Source organism: Phyllobates terribilis, unplaced genomic scaffold (assembly GCF_046119375.1).
Source record: "Phyllobates terribilis strain yellow unplaced genomic scaffold, ASM4611937v1 Scaffold_2__4_contigs__length_985480577, whole genome shotgun sequence".
NCBI classification, from domain to species: Eukaryota; Metazoa; Chordata; class Amphibia; order Anura; family Dendrobatidae; genus Phyllobates; species Phyllobates terribilis.
In genome coordinates this window covers 517,801,574-517,818,323 of record NW_027362762.1, presented here as the reverse complement: position 1 = coordinate 517,818,323, position 16,750 = coordinate 517,801,574, and the positions used below count along the sequence as shown (strand labels likewise).

At 41.1% G+C, this 16,750-nt stretch overlaps 1 protein-coding gene across 3 annotated transcripts; it reads right to left on the bottom strand.

The window, feature by feature from the left end:
• Nucleotides 1–2,161: 2,161 nt before the first annotated feature.
• Nucleotides 2,162–16,151, bottom strand: CUNH1orf216 (chromosome unknown C1orf216 homolog). 3 transcript variants are annotated; one of them, XM_073670607.1, is made up of 4 exons: nt 15,905–16,151; nt 14,658–14,780; nt 14,363–14,477; nt 2,162–3,265 (listed from the first exon to the last, which is right to left on the bottom strand). In XM_073670607.1, the coding sequence occupies exons 3-4, from the start codon at nt 14,447–14,449 to the stop codon at nt 2,393–2,395; spliced, it is 960 nt and encodes a 319-aa protein (XP_073526708.1). In that variant the 5' UTR covers nt 14,450–14,477; nt 14,658–14,780; nt 15,905–16,151; the 3' UTR covers nt 2,162–2,392. The 3 variants fall into 3 exon arrangements, with proteins under 3 accessions (XP_073526708.1, XP_073526710.1, XP_073526709.1); XM_073670609.1 differs by lacking the exon at nt 14,363–14,477 and having other exon boundaries at nt 2,163–3,265; nt 15,905–16,142; XM_073670608.1 differs by lacking the exons at nt 14,363–14,477; nt 14,658–14,780 and having other exon boundaries at nt 2,163–3,265; nt 15,905–16,135.
• Nucleotides 16,152–16,750: the final 599 nt, after the last annotated feature.

The window sequence follows — 16,750 nt, the reverse complement described above, 5'->3', positions numbered from 1 at the left end:
TTAGCATAAGCTTCATTCTTCCCCCTCCAGACATACAACTAGTCCATAGGTGTGGAGAGTTCCAATTTTGTTTTATCACTCCACAGAACAGAATCCCAAAACTTCTGTGGCTTATTTTAATCTTTTTGAGCACAGTCGACTTCTCTTGCGCTTTCAGGTCAACAAAAGTGTATGTCTTGGAGTCCAGGGATGGAGACTTTCAGCGTTTAGTATGTGCAATATTATTTAAAATTAAAACCTCAGTTACTGCTGCTACTAAATCTTGATGTAGGTCTTTCGCAGTCACTCGAGGGTTCTTGACTACCTGACTCCACAGGAATCTGGTGACAACCGGTGACAACTTCTTTTTTCTGTCACGTCCAGGTAATGCAGTCATTATTCATTTAATTTTGAACTTTCAAACTATATTTCCAACTCTATCTCTAAGAACATTCAATGCCTTTGCTTACACTTTGTATAATTTTCCTTATTTTTGCAAGGCAGTGATCTCTTCTTAACTTTGCGGACCACTGTCTTGATAACCCCTAGAATGTTAGAGGACTGGAAGCTATTGCCCATGTGGAAAGGGCTACAATTTCTCATGAATGCTGCCAAAAGCTGGTGTCTGGCTATGCATCATGTTTTCAGCAAGTCATAACAGCCAAAGGTGCTGTACTAAGTACTAAAGACACTTGTCATAAGGGATTGAATAACATTTGGATAAACCACTTGTTATATTAGTAGTTGTGTTGAGCAATATGATCTGTTCTTGTTAGATTGGTTTAATGCAAACAGCAGAAAGCTTGTACTTGTACATTTTCCAATAAACTTAATTTGTAATTGGGATTGCATAATTTTATTTGCAACTTTAAGACCAAAAGTCTGTATGACCTTTTCCATTCTGTGTAATGTTGAATTGCTTGAATGATATCATTAATGGTATGCACTGAAGTTAAAACTTTACTGGGATACAAAACTGATGACTGATAACAAGGATAGGGCTTCAATATTTGATTGGTGGGCAATTGACCCTTAGCTCTTCGCCAACAAGCTAATCATGGTCCATCACATTATCCATAACAAGCACAACTCAACATGTCAATACTTATAGAATTGGCTGTGCCTGTTATTACATATCAGTTAAACTGACTTGATCAGCATGGGTTTTGTGAGTCAGACTCCCGCTAATCTGATATTAAGACTGACCTAAAGAAAACCCCTTTTCATGTATTGCACTGAGGCAAATTAGCAATCCCATCACATATACGTAGGAAAAGAAAAACGTACATAAAGTATAGTTGCAGGAACACATTAAGGGGTATGTACCACGAACAAAGTTCATTTTAATCAATAGATCTTGGAATAATAATAAGTACCACAACTGGATGTGTTAAAAAAATGTTCCTGTGCTGAGATAATCTTATAAATGTGCCCCTGCTGTGTACTGTGTTATGGCTGTGTCTGACCGTGTACAGAACATGGTCTGATCATACCACAGCTCCTGGGCAGGGGAGGAAGCAAAAGAGTATACAGACATTACAGCAGGGGATTGCAGCTGATTATTTCTATGAGGTAAAAGCAGCAAATATTTTATCTCACAGAAAGAATTTGCCCTGCCTTCGACTAAAAGTCTACAGTCACTCTGTGATGTGACTGCAGAATAGAGAATCCACACAACGCGCTCACTGCACGCTCTGAAACCGGCGTCGGGAGCGGTGGGCATGTGACCACAAGTATACGATTTGCATATATGCGGTCACGTGTCGACTAGATAGGTGCGACCTCGCTCAATGCAAGTGTATTGAGCAAGGCCGGACACAGTGCAGTTGGAATGTGACCGGAAGTATGCATATTACATGACTGCCCACTCTTGATGCTGGCACCAGAGAATCCTCACAGCACGCAGTGTGAGGATTCACAAGTCTGAAGTTACATAACGAGACTTCAGACTTGTAGCTTAAGGCCAGACAACCCCTTTTACGTATTAACATAGTATACTCAAAGACACTTTGGATTTCTTATTGTAGCAGGATACATTTACATAAAAATATATTTATTTACTACAGTGGAATAAAGGCTTTTCTGAATGTTGGTAACAAAATTCATTTAGGATTTATCCCACTGCTTGTGCTAATGCGTCATTACATATCATTTCATGTACAAATTAAAGCAATGTGAACATTTCAATTTGTTTCCACTTTATTTTTTCCGTTTACATGATTAAAGTGAATAAATACACAAGTGACTCTTCCAGTACTTGGTTGGATATGTAAAAGCTGTGATAGTAGCCTTCAATAGTTTCTGTTTTTGGCTTGTGCTTCACATTACACAATATGTTATTACAACCACTCTCAGAGTTCAAGCCTTGGGATGAGTAATTTACACATATGTAAGAGGTATGGTTTTTGCTTTCTTATGCTGCTTCTTTAGTTGGTGACTTATTGCAGCCATGCTGGATGTACCTTAAGATCTCCTTGCGGTTGTCTAGGATAGTGTCAAAGCTCTCCTGCAGTCTGTTCTGCTGATCCTTCACCCGTTGTTGAAGACTTCTGATCCATCTCAAAAGAGCTAGCCTCCTATACATTGTTAGTTGTGCATGATGCTTCTCCTTTTCTTGCTCCTTTAGCTTTTCCTTGTCTTTTAGACTTTGGAAAGCTTCTGTCAGCGTAAGTGTGAGGGATTCAGAATCTGATGAGGATTCATCTCCAGAGTTCTCCATTTCAGGATCCTCCAGTTGAGTGGATGTTAAAGTAGGTGATTTGCGGTCCTCCCATGTACTGCCACGTATGCTGTCAGGACTGTCAATGCTAAGTGAACTGCTAGCGTAACCATTGTCTTCCAATGGAGATCCTGGCCATTCATTGCATTCCTTTGTTGTCTCATTAGCTGGTGTGTCACCTCCTAATTGCATTATTTCTGCTCCTTCTGGAGGGCTCCTAACTTCTTCCTCGGATGAAGACAAGCTGATGCCCTCAGACTTGACAGCTTTTATTTTCATCATTGTATTCTTTTTCAGATTGGTTCTATTATCTTCTAACTGAATTTTATCACTGTCTTCATTTAATTTGTCTTCCCAGTTACCTTCATCTCCCTTCTCCTGTCTCCAGTTTTCATTTTTATCATATGCCTCTTCCAAAATGTTAAAGTTAGTGTCTTGCTTTCGCTCTTTGTCACTAGGAAATGGTAAGTTACCCAGAGGTTTAGTGCCATAAAAGGGAGACTGGTGAGGGCTGGTTTCAGGCTTCTGTATGGCAAACATCTTGGCACACGTTGTTCTCTCTTTTATCTGTTAAATGACCAAGTGCATAAAAATCAGCGTCTCATTATATTTGAATAAATACACTGCTCATATATATATGAGAAATTATTACATAATTTATGTACAGTAATTTACTAACGGTAAATATAGTTTACTTTAGAGTGACTTCAAACATCCGAGTTTCACAGTCTATGTAGGAACCACAATTTCTGGAATAGCCATTGCAACAACTGTCTCATACGCATATATAAGGCGGCTGAGTTCAGGTCAGGAGATCCATAGCCAGTCTGGAGACCACAGTTGTACACTGATTGTGAAACTCACACATATGAAACTGGCCTTAGAATAGTAAATAAAGTTTACTAAGGGAAAGGAGTCATGCTGCTTGAACCGAGGGCAGCATTAATCCCAGCCTGATTGCATTATTGCAGCCAGATATGTCTTTGAAATGCTGCAGCATTTCAGAGAAAACACAGTTTGAAAGGCCAGCCAACTATAGGAAAATACCCAACAGGCCCGATGCTGCCACTGGCTGGCTTCTTGCTGCCCCACTTCAGTTGACTGACAGGTCTCTCATGTATACAAATTCTTATAATATCCGGCCAGCTTTTCAAACTATGTTTTTTCCGAAACGATGCAGCGTTTGAGAGAAGGACATTTCTGGCTGCAATTGCACTGCTAGGCACTGATTCATGCTGCCCCTTATTCAGGCAGCATCAATCAAATGGTGGGTTCCCTTTAATATCCGCTCTTGCCACAAAGGATGTTTTTATCAAACAGTTTAACTACTTACATGATTTCCCTCAATCCACATAAAAAAATAAATATCAAGAATTTTCGGAGACTTTTGGGGCATGATTAATTACATGAAAACAGCATGAAATAAAGTGTTATCATTGTATATCAGGGGATATCAAATCTGTATTGGGTTCAAAGTTAATAAACGATTGACTTTTCTACATTTTTCCGCCTGACTAAAGTTGAAAGGCTTCCTATGTTTTGTGTTTATTTTGGGCTATCAAATAGTTATTTTGCACAAGATACATTTTATCCTTTTATGTCCATGTCACATGTATAGTAAAATACTGAAATAGAAGCTCTAATCAAATTAACAGAAGGCACCTTTGTCTCTGCAGACACATGGGTCTTTGACACCCCCCAACATGAAGAGTTCACTAATCCTTAGACAAGGGTATTATTGTTTTCAAAAATACATTTTTCTTTTCTCTAAAATCATTTGTATGCTAGAATCCTAAACAAAGAGTCACATTCTATATACACATATGAAAACATAATGTTTCCCAAGAAACACTCTTTAGACTCTATGTTTTTGGAATTCTAGATTGCAGTGACTTTCTGTTTTCTTGCTGTGAGACAGATCTGATGAATATTTGTATACAAATTGGAAACCATAGTATTGCTTTATGCTAACAGAACACACAGTTGCTGAATCCTGCATGGTTGATTGAAATACTCATTAATAATTTTCCCACAGAGCTTCATATATTTAAATTGACACTCCTTTGCATCAGCACCAAAGGTTTGTGGCAAAATTTCCTGAGCTTGACACTCTAATGTGCTGCCATGTACTACAGTTGCATCTCACTAAATTAGAATATCATCAAAAAGTTAATTTATTTCAGTTCTTCAATACAAAAAGTGAATCTCATATATTATATAGAGTCATTACACACAGCATGATCTATTTCAAGTGATTATTTCTGTTAATGTTGATGATTATGGCTTACAGCCAATGAAAACACAAGTCATTATCTCAGTAAATTAGAACACTTTATAACAATAGCTTGAAAAATGTTTTTAAAATCCGAAATGTTGGCCTACTGAAATGTATGTTCAGTAAATGCACTCAATCCTTGGTCGGGGCTCCTTTTGCATCAATTACTGCATCAATGTGGCGTGGCATGGAGGCGATCAGCCTGTGGCACTGCTGAGGTGTTATGGAAGCCCAGGTTGCTTTGATAGCAGCCTTCAGCTCGTCTGCATTGTTGGGTCTGGTGTCTCTCTTCTTCCTCTTGACAATACCCCATAGATATGGGGTTAAGGTCAGGCGAGTTTGCTGGCCAATCAAGCACAGTGATACTGTTGTTTTTAAACATTTAGATGAGTATGGTTGACTTTAAAGCTGATGATGGCATTGATGTGACTATAAACTTTATTCAAAAAATTTTTAAAATCAGATCCAAAAAGTGCAGAGTGTACCACATGTATAAAAATACCATGTAGTACTAAAATGGTATAATTGAATACCAAATAGGGCAAATTGTACCCAAACTAATGGGGCAACCACTAAACCCTATATAGGTGTGATCTTATATTAGGGGAGGTGCCTACCTCAAGAAGGTGAAGCAGTAGAGTCTTAACATAGATAAACTCCACCACCAGATCACACCAAAATTAGCATGATTCCAACCAAATAGTAGAACACAAGCAAAGTAAAATTCAATATGCAAGGTCTACTTTCTAAGTATGGCCAAATGGAACCAACCAGCTTAGCACATTTTGGATCAGCCACACAAATGTAAATGTTTAAGGCAATCAATATTAGTTGTGGTTAGACTAAACACATAACCACACATAGATCATTCCACCATATATTTGTAGTATAGAGGAGCACCATCAATATATAATCTACTTATCTGATCCTCTATTACTGGTGGTATAAAGAAGGCGGGCTCCCGACGCGTTTCCCTTTAGTCATCAGGGGAGTTCATTTGCCCAAACTTATGCCCCCATCCTCCTGGATGTGTTAGAGAGCTGATATGTTCACAGAAATGACCACAGTACAATTTATACATGTGCTGCACGCTAAGGCCGGTAGCTCGCATCCGGGTATGACGCAATATCCTATGCGCGGCCCACACTGTCGCCAGACATGACGCAAGATCCGGTCAGTGGACCGCAAGTGGAACGCACAGCTTCTGCGCATGCGCAGACGGTATTCAATAGGTTTCCTTCTTCATACCTCGCGCTAGCAGGTGGTGTGTTAACTAATACAGGCCTTCCACATTGACGCTCCAGATGCAGAGCTCCTTCCGATATATCTGCATCAATCTTAATGTGATCCAGCGAACTCAAATTACAATATGCATGAGGTCATCCCTCTGCTATTTATCACTAAATTGGTTGGGCACCACACTTGCTTTTCTATTTACGTAATTGAGTATTGCAGGTTTCCTGTTAACAAGTATTGATACTAACGTTAGGATCACTGAAGCTAAGGAGGTCTTTTCAGACCGTACCTTTGTCCAGAAAAGGTATACTCCCTCATTCAACACAGCCTTTAAAGACCTCACCAAAACCTATAGAGATCAAATTACATCCTGGTGGGAGGAGCAGAGCCTGGATAATTACATTAGGTCCGGCATTGCAGCACGCCATCTCAGGATTGCCCTTTCACCAGGTTATCGGTATAAAAATCCAAATTTACTGATCAAGTGGGAAAAAGAGGCTACAGAAAGCTCTTTGAGGCTTATGAAGCTTCTGTTAGAGGAGGAAAGGGTTAATTTACATAACCTGAACGAATCTCTTAAAGAACAAATTGATATTACCAAAAAATTTTCATCGGAACCTGAATTCCAGAATAAAGAGACAGGTCTCCAAAATGGTCTAGAGAAATTTCAGTTTCATCTGAAAGAAAGTAAACATAGACTGTTTAATAGAGACCTTCAGGAATTCAGGGATAATAAAGCATACTCTATTTCCATAGGACATAATTTGAGAGGACCTGAGACCGACATTTCTTCATCCGAGACAGAGGTCTCTGATTCAGAGGTCCGGCCCAGATATCTCAAGGGTAAAGGGAGAGGAAGAGGGGGTAACCAAAGTAATAGAGGAGGTTGTAGGAGGTCTCCTCAAAGAGACGCTTTTTTAGAGTACAACTACCCATTGCACAACCGCTTGAAACTCAACAGCGGCCCTTAGAGATTGGAGCTTCCTCACTTAGTAATAATCCTCTTCCCAAACCCCATTCTACAACCTTACGGCGCTACTTCCACACGGCAGGAGTCTCAGGTGATTAACCTATCCTCTAGACCCATTAACTATACAGAGATGTGCGTTCTAAGTAAAGGACTGTCTTTTGTCCCGACAACTGACCTGAATCACTTTGAAACCATTAAGGACCTTAATCTTTTTATTCGGAAGTTAAGGTGGAAGAAACATTTTAATCGGGAAAATAGAAAAACTTGCTCTGAATTGGGTATCGCAGAGCACTTGCTCCAAGACGTTAGATTCCTTTATCATCTGGGTGATAGTGACTGTAATCTTGATGGGAATGGCCCCTTTACAACCCTTAAAAACAAAAGCAGGAGTATGCCTCCACAATCTGGGGATCCTGGATCCATTGATGTATTCCTCGTTCTGGTCACCAAAGACATTATGGACCTACCCTCTATAAGTTCTGCTTCTAGAAAGAATCTTACCAAACTAGAAATGCAAAGTCTTTGTGGTCTCGAGAGCGATCCTAAGATCACAATTAAACAATCAGATAAGGGTGGGAACATAGTAGTCATGAATACCGTTGACTATAAAGAAATGTGTATGATGTTGCTTAAGGATCGTATGAGTTATGAAGTTGTTGCCACTAATCCCACAGTAGGTTTGCTGAAGGAGTTGAGGCAATTAGTTGATGAGGGAGTTGCCACTGGAGTCATAGATAATAAAGAAAGAGATTTTCTGTGTCCGCAGTATCCGATTATTGTCTTCCCAAAATACACAAAGGGTGTAATCCCCTGAAGGGTAGGCCCATTGTGGCGGGTACAAATAGTCTCACACAAAATTTGGGTATTTATCTTGATAGTATCCTTAAACCTTTTGTGGGGTCCCTGAGCTCGTATGTTCGCGACACTACAGATTTGTTAAGTAAATTGGATGGTGTCTGCCTGGAACCCGATATGATACTGTGTAGCACTGATGTGGAAGCATTATACACATCTATTCCACATGCTATGGGTCTTAAAGCGGTGGACCACTACCTAGGTATGAGAAGCTGTCAATTTAGTAGACATAATACCTTTGTTCTATGCTCCCTTGAATTTTGTCTCACAATTTTTTTTTTCTCTTTGACAATAAGTACTTCCACCAGCTCAGGGGCACAGCAATGGGGAGCCCTTGTGCTCCCTCTTATGCTAATTTGCTCCTGGGCTGGTGGGAGGAAACAAAGGTCTTCTGTGAACCTGCTATCCCCCTTTGTGACGGAGTCGTCATTTGGCTTCGGTACATTGACGACAAATTTGTCATTTGGAGAGGATCTGAGTCTCTTTTTGGTGACTTTGTTGCACAACTTAACATGAATGATATTGGTCTGCGCTTCACGTACGAGTGTAACCGCAGTGCACTGCCGTTTCTCGATGTCTGCATCCAGAAAAAGGATAATGGGGAATTGAGTACCAGTAACCATAGAAAACCCACCGCCACTAATTCCCTTTTGAGGTGGGAGAGCGGCCATCCAGGCCCATTTAAAAGGGGAATCCCGAGGGGGCAATATTTGAGGATACGTAGAAACTGTTCAGACCTTAATGTTTTTAAAAAACAGGCCAGTGATTTACGTGAATGGTTTGTTGAACGAGGATATCCCAAAAACATTCTTACGGAAGCCTATAAGAACTCTCTGTCAAAAGATCGTAAAGCTCTATTGACCCCTAAAACTACTAAGGAAGAGTCAGGTGTTTCCAGGTTCATCACTACTTTCTCCAGTGGTGCTATTGGGGTCAGGGAGATCTTAAAACGTCATTGGCCCATTTTACTTATGGATGCAGACATCAGAGAGGCGGTAGGTCCATTTCCTCAGATCACCTATTGCAGGGGCAGGTCACTTAAAGATAGGTTGGTCCACAGCCATTTTAAGGATACCCCTGATCCATCATGGCTGGGGAACCAAGCCAAGGGCTGCTATAGATGTGGCAACTGTAGTGCTTGTGAATTTTTGACAAAGGGTAGGACGTTTTGTGGTAATGTGACTAGGAAGGAATACACCATACGACATTTCATTAACTGTCGCACCACTGGAGTGATATATAAGGCCACATGCCTTTGTGGCATTGAATATGTGGGTAAGACAAAATGTGAGTTCCGAAGAAGAATTAGAGAGCATATACGTGATATTATCAATAAGCGTGATACTCCAATTGCTAATCACGTTAATGGAGCACACAGTGGAGATACCAGATACATTCAGTTTATGGGCATTGACAGGATTATACCTTCTGCAAGAGGAGGTAACTGGGACCAAAAGATCCTACAGAGTGAATGCAAATGGATCTTCTGGTTAAAAACACTGCAACCACATGGTCTTAATGAACAACTATCTTTCATTCCTTTTTTGTAGTAAGAGGGCTTAATAGGGACTAGCTAGTTGAGGGTCAGCCGCCGTTGGGTGGGGGCGCCAATCTCGTTTACCCCATAGGGTGCCAACCTCCGCGTTAGGCAGGGCTAGTACCTAGTTCAGCCATTTTCTAGGGCCACATTAGTTCCTCATCTATTCCCATTCCTTCATTCTCACCTTGTCCTTCCGCCCATATTTTACCTCGGTCGGGTTCATGCGTGCTCAGGGGCCCCTATTGTATTTCATATTTTCTTGTGATGTGAGATTATACATAGGTCATCTCCATTTTCTGGACTTCAGTGATCTTTGCGTTTTTTCTGTGTAGCCATTTAATTACTGTGACTAGGTACTGCACTTTACTCCGTGGTATGTGATCCCATATGACCTCATGCATATTGTGATTTGAGTTCGCTGGATCACATTAAGATTGATGCAGATATATCGGAAGGAGCTCTGCGTCCGGAGCGTCAATGTGGAAGGCCTGTATTAGTTAACACGCCCCCTGCTAGCGCAAGGTATGAAGAAGGAAACCTATTGAATACCGTCTGCGCAGAAGCTGTGCGCTCCACTTGAGGTCCACCGACCGGATCTTGTGTCATGTCTGGCGACAGTGTGGGCCGCGCATAGGATATTGCGTCATACCCGGAAGCGCACTACCGGCTTTAGCGTGCAGCACATGTATAAATTGTTCTGTGGTCATTTCTATGAACATATCAGCTCTCTAACACATCCAGGAGGATGGGGGCATAAGTTTGGGCAAATAAACTCCCCTGATAACTAAAGGGAAACGCGTCGGGAGCCCGCCTTCTTTATACCACCAGTAATAGAGGATCAGATAAGTAGATTATATATTGATGGTGCTCCTCTATACTACAAATATATGCTGGAATGATCTATGTGTGGTTATGTGTTTAGTCTAACCACAACTAATATTGATTGCCTTAAACATTTACATTTGTGTGGCTGATCCAAAATGTACTAAGCTGGTTGGTTCCATATGGCCATACTTAGAGAGTAGACCTTGCATATTGAATTTTACTTTGCTTGTGTTCTACTATTTGGTTGGAATCATGCTAGTTTTGGTGTGATCTGGTGGTGGAGTTTATCTATGTTAAGACTCTACTGCTTCACCTTTTTGAGGTAGGCACCTCCCCTGATTTTTAATATAGGATCACACCTATATAGGGTTTAGTGGTTGCCCCATTAGTTTGGGTACAATTTGCCCTATTGGGTATTCAATTATACCATTTTAGTACTACATGGTATTTTTTATACATGTGGTGCACTCTGCACTTTTTGGGTCTGATTTTAAACATTTTTTGAATAAAGTTTATTAATTTTATCCCTCTGCTATTTATCACTAAATTGGTTGGGCACCACACTTGCTTTTCCATTGATGTGACTATGTAGCACAGTGAAACCTCTCCTTCGGTCGACCACCCATAACATGGATCATATTTTTCACATCAGATTAATCAATGACTCTATAATATATTATGTTAGTAAATCACTCCTCTAAAAGAGCATTTTATTACAATTTTGTGTGTCATCTCAAAGAGGTTTCATTGTACATTATTTGGTCCTCATCACATGGCCAATTTTGCCAGTGACCCAGCCACAAGATATTATAGCACAGGGCTATAGATCACACAGAATTATATTGTGATAGTTTTCACAGACATATTGATTTGTGGGTAAATATAGCAAATATTTTGCCCTGAAGGGTATAGTTTGAAATACTGATGAATGTTTTCTAACTGGCAATGAATTATAATGAAAAATGTCTAACACTGTTTGCACAGTACGCCAATTTCCCATGTTTTGCTTTATGATCCTTTAACCCTAAAGAGTAGGAATATCTGGTATAATATGCTGCAGTTCTGTGGATCCCGTACATAGACTTTGTGTTGATGTTATCTGTTACACAGTGTTTGTATGTGTATGTATTTATATACAGGGGGTGTAAATGTAGGCATACAGCGTCTCTTAATATTATTGTTTTACTATTATAAGTAGATAGGTAGACAATGCCGTTAGAATGGCCACAATGGTCACCAGACCTTACCCAGATGGAGTTTTTCTTTTGAGCGTTTATGAAAGATTAACTATATTTAAAAAACCCATGCACAGTTGCTTGATAACATGGTTATACTTCAACTATTATCTAAAAGGTATACCTACTTCTGCACCACCTGTGTGTTTGTATATGTATTGTAGCCAGAAAGGACAGGGATAAATCCCAACTCTGTAGGGTTTGATTAGAGGCACCTGCATAGCTTTTTACTAGAAGCAGGCAGTAGGTTCACTTGGTGCGAAGTGCTGGAGAACTGAGCAGGGTGTGGATTCTGCTGGGAGCTGCAGAGTACCGTTTGCTGCAGACTAAAGTGAGCCAGGTTAAGTGCCAGGATTGCGGCACGGGTGAGAGCCCGTGGTCTATGTGGTGCTGATCTCTCGGACAGAACTTGAGAGACAGCTGGACATTTATGTGAATGAGTGAGTCCGCATATGCCTGTATATGGACTATTTATTTTGTTCCTTTATGCCAGAGAAAGGCTGTTTGTTTTCCGTTCTGCTGGAAGTTTATGCACTTTGATAAATCTGCTAGCTTGGACAAAGAAACTCCATACCTGTGTGATAGCTGCCTAATGCTTACCTGAGAGAATCCCTAATATAAATATATATATAGTGTAAGGTTGCAGCTGGACAGGTCGTGGACGGGAGGTATGTGTCCCCGAGGTGCCAAGCTTCGGTGATGTAGGACACAGAGAAGCAGGCTCCAGCACACATAGTGCTGAGAGGTAGTTAATGGGCCCAGATTAAAGGGCCGGGTTTTACGAGTAGCTGAACACTTACCTCCAGTCCAGGTCTTGGAACGCCTGATTTAAGACAGCTTCGCCTGTCTCAGTCTGTCTGTGTGTTGTGCAAGGTGAGCAGACCTTGCATGTGCTGCTCAGACCTTGCTGAAGGCAGAGCAAAGAACTTTTCATTTAAAAGACTGAAGCCGTGCCGTATGAGCTGGTTATTTTGAGTTTTGTTTTGTTATACCTTTCTGTGCCGAGAGGAGGCTGTTATATTTTGTTTCCTGACGGGTTTATGGACACTAAATAAACCCCCAGTAAGTTTGAACCTGTGGACTGCATCACTGTGTAAACCTGTGCCTACCTCTAACGCGACTCAGTGAGTACAAAGCCCTACAATAGATGTATACATGGACACATATATATGTGTACATATGCGTACATATACTTTATATGCATATATAATAACAAGGAAAAATAACAGCACAGGCCTAATGTGAATGTTGTGAGTGCAATACTTATGCAAGCAACCAGACAAGAAGCTTTCAAATATAGAAAAAAAATAGATTGGAAGCAGCACTCCAATGGAAATCAGTGAAAAAAGTGGACTTTATTCAGGTTCTGAGGTAGCAAAGCACAAAAAATGCCAAGGGGGGTGAATACTTTCACAAGCCACTGTACATGCAATGTTTCAGCTTCTCATTCGAAGCCTTTCTCATGCTTGTATGTATCTGTGTAATTAAAGTCCACTTTTTTCTCTTATTTGCACTGGAGTACTGCTTCCAATCTATTTTTGCACACTCAAAAAAGTAATTTTCCTAATTCATTCAAGACCATGTTACAAAAATGAGCTCACGCCTATGAAAGTTTCAGGGTCAAAGCTAAAGTTTAGACTACAAAATTCTAATTAACAAGAATCAAACCACAGGTAAGTCTAAATATTAATTAAACAGATGTCCAGCGGACAGTTGACTATAAAAGGGCATTACTTAAAGGGAACCGGTCACGTGAGAAAGCGCTATTAACTTGCAGATATGGGGCTAATATGAAGGTTAATAGCCTTCTGAACCTGCCCGGTGGCCGCACTTAGACATACCTGTCGGGAGGAAATTAACTTTATTGCCCCTGGCAGCATTAGGGTTTCAGTCACAGAGGTGGCACTGGAGCGGGTTCAGTCACCGCTCTGTGTATAGAAAGCAGCAGCTGTAACCACTCTCCCAGCACTGACTGACAGCCAGCTCTAATGCTGATCTGCTGTCAGTGGGCGCGGTTACAGCCGCCACTATATACACAGAGTGACTGAACCTGTGCCCCCGTGACTGAAACCCAAACGCTATCAGGAGAAATAAATTTCATTTCTTCTCGGCAGCAGGTCTCTAAGTGCTGGCACCGGGCAGGTTCATAACACTGTTAACCTGCAGATTAACCCCATATCTACAGGTTAATAGTGTTTTTCACAGGACAGGTTCCCTTTAACAAAGAAAACACTTTCCCATTTCATGTTGTCAGCAATGGCACCACATGGAAAAGAAATGTCACAAGACCTAAGAAAGGAAATCATTTCTTTACTCAAGAAAGTTGAAGGCTACAAGAAGATCAGCAAAGCTTCACTCATTAGTCAGAATACTGTAACAAAAGTGATCCAAAAATTTAATAAAGATGGAACTGCACTAATCTCACATAGACGTACAGGCCAACCAAAGAGCATCTTTTGATGAGAAGGGTTACTTTGTGCCATTTTTTCCTCCACACCTGCCTAAAACGTTTACACAGTACTGTATGTTTGTACATACAACCCATACATACAGTACTGTGCAAAAGTGTTAGGTAGGCGTTGAAATAATGCTGCAAAGCAAGAATGCTTTCACAAATAGAAGTGTTGTTAGTAGTTTACTTTTTCAAAGAGAAATCTAAATAAAACCAATATTTGTTGTGACTCTAATTTTCCTTCAGAACAGCATCAATTCTTCTAGGTACACTTACACAGTTTTTGAAGGAACTCGGCAGTGAGGTTGTTCCATCATCACTTCCAGCCTCCTTTTTAAAGCTGAAGATACTTCTTAATGACATTGGCTGTATGTTTGGGGTCGGTGACCTGCTGCAGAATGAATTTGGAGTTAATCAGATGTCTCTCTGATGTTATTGAATGATGGAGACGTATCTGCCTGTATTCCTCAGCATTGAGAACACCAAGAAATGGGAAATGTTGAGGATTGTAGACGCAGTGGTCAGACTAGGAAAGTTAGTGCAGCAGATGAAAAACACATCATGCATTTACCTGCGAAATCAGAAGATTTCCCGCCGTGCCATCAGCTAAGAACTGGCAGCATCCGTTGTGAACCAGCTACACACATCTACTGTTCGGAGAGGTCAGACATGAAAGCAATGCAGAGCGACTCAACTATGCACAAAAACATAAGAAATGAGGATCAGAAAATTATAGAGATGCTCTAGACTGATGAGTCAAAACTTGAAATATTTGGCTGTTACAGAAGGCAGTTTGTTCGCTGAAGGACTGGGCAGCGCTACAATATTGTTTGTTCACAGGTTTGGGTTTTGCAAGTTTTGGGTTGCTTTTCAGCAAATTAAATTGGGAATTTGGTCATTATTGGGTGTTCTCCATGCTGAGGAATATTGGCCGATACTTATCCATTATGAAATACCATCAGAGAGATGTTTAGTTGCTTCAAAATTAATTTTGTCTGCAACAGGACAACGACCCCAAACATACAATGTCATTAAGAACTATCGTCAGCATAGAAAAGAACATGGAGTCCTGGAAGTGATGATATGGCTTCCACAAAGCCTTGATCATCTGATGTGTTTGGGATTACATGAAGAGGCAGAAGGATTTGCACACACCTACATCTACACATATGAGTTTAGTTCTCCAAGATGTTTGAAACAACCTCCCTGACGTGTTCCTTCAAAAACTGTGTCCAAGTGTGCCTAGAAGAATTGAGGATGTTTTGAAGGCCTAATATTGATTTCATTTACATTTCTGTTTTGTTCATTCACTCAGTTTATCAATAATTACAATGTGCACTTCTATTTTTGAAAACATTCTTATTTTGCATCCTTTTTCCACCACTGCACATCTGATCCTGACTTTGGTGGCCTTGGTCTATGACATGTCTGTAGCTGATCAGTGACAGGCCTTGGTGCTGGCTGCTGGCACTGCTTCCTTCCTGCACTGATTGCATGGTGCTGAAGGGACAGCGCCAGCTGCAGTATCCTAGGGTATCGCAGCCATCTCATGAGCACGCAGGGATGGACAGGAGGACACTTCTCAGGAAGTCCACAGGAGACTAGAATAGTGTTCTCTTCCCACTGATGTCATTGCATATAGTAAGTGCATGCTGTAACTATGAAGCTACTAAATAGGAAAGCCACCGGATTACAGCTGTTATATAAGTGATCCACTGCCCATCCCCCACCCTGCAAGGCTGCAATGTATTCCAGGAGCTTGTCACCCTGTGCCCTCACCCCATGTGTGGCAGCAGCTGGCAGGGGCAGACTACTTACAGTGTGCGGCTGTGCTCCCAGCTCTGGGTCTGGGCTGCTCCTCCTCTGCAGCAGAGATGGCAGAGCTTTCCTGGGCAGGAACACGTCAGTGGTTACACACTTCCTATGAGCACTGAGCCCAGACAATCAGCACACAACATCCTCTGCAGCCTCCAATACTTCCCCTCTGCAAGCAGCAGTCGTCATTTCCTAATAATACTCCCATTATTGTGTGCTCTGCACTGCTGTGGGTTATATAGAGAGGACAGAAGAGCTGCTACTAAATCTATATACATGCAGAGGAATGAGGAGCCCCAAGCAGTGGGGAACACCCAAATGTGCTAAGTGCAAGGAGACCAGTGGCCAGCAATACTTCTGTCCTCAGTCCACCAGCACAGCAGGGGTCAAATCTGGCATTTTGGTAATAACCTCAATATTAATTTTAGACATTGTAGAAGGATCATAGATATATACATATTAGGTGTGAAATGTTATTATACAACAGTGATAGGAACAGTCTGCCTATTATAATCCATGTATTTCATGATGCAGGCTTTCTCAAAGACCAAAGGGGCTCTCATGAACCCAATGCAAATTCTGTGACAGGACTTCCCCAACTATATACCATTTCTAGTACTATGGGGCAGAGGATCCTTTTAGGCTTCAAGACCTAAGAGCAACCATAATCTATTACAGTGTCTACACTAAAAGGGGTATTCCCATTTTGAATATTTATGGCATCTCCATGGGTTCTGCCATACATGTATGTTTGATGCACACCCCACCAATGAGACCAGCATCTATCCTGAGATCGGTGCCTCATTGTGAGCTGCTTTTAGAGGAAAAGTGGTCAGAAATCCCATACAA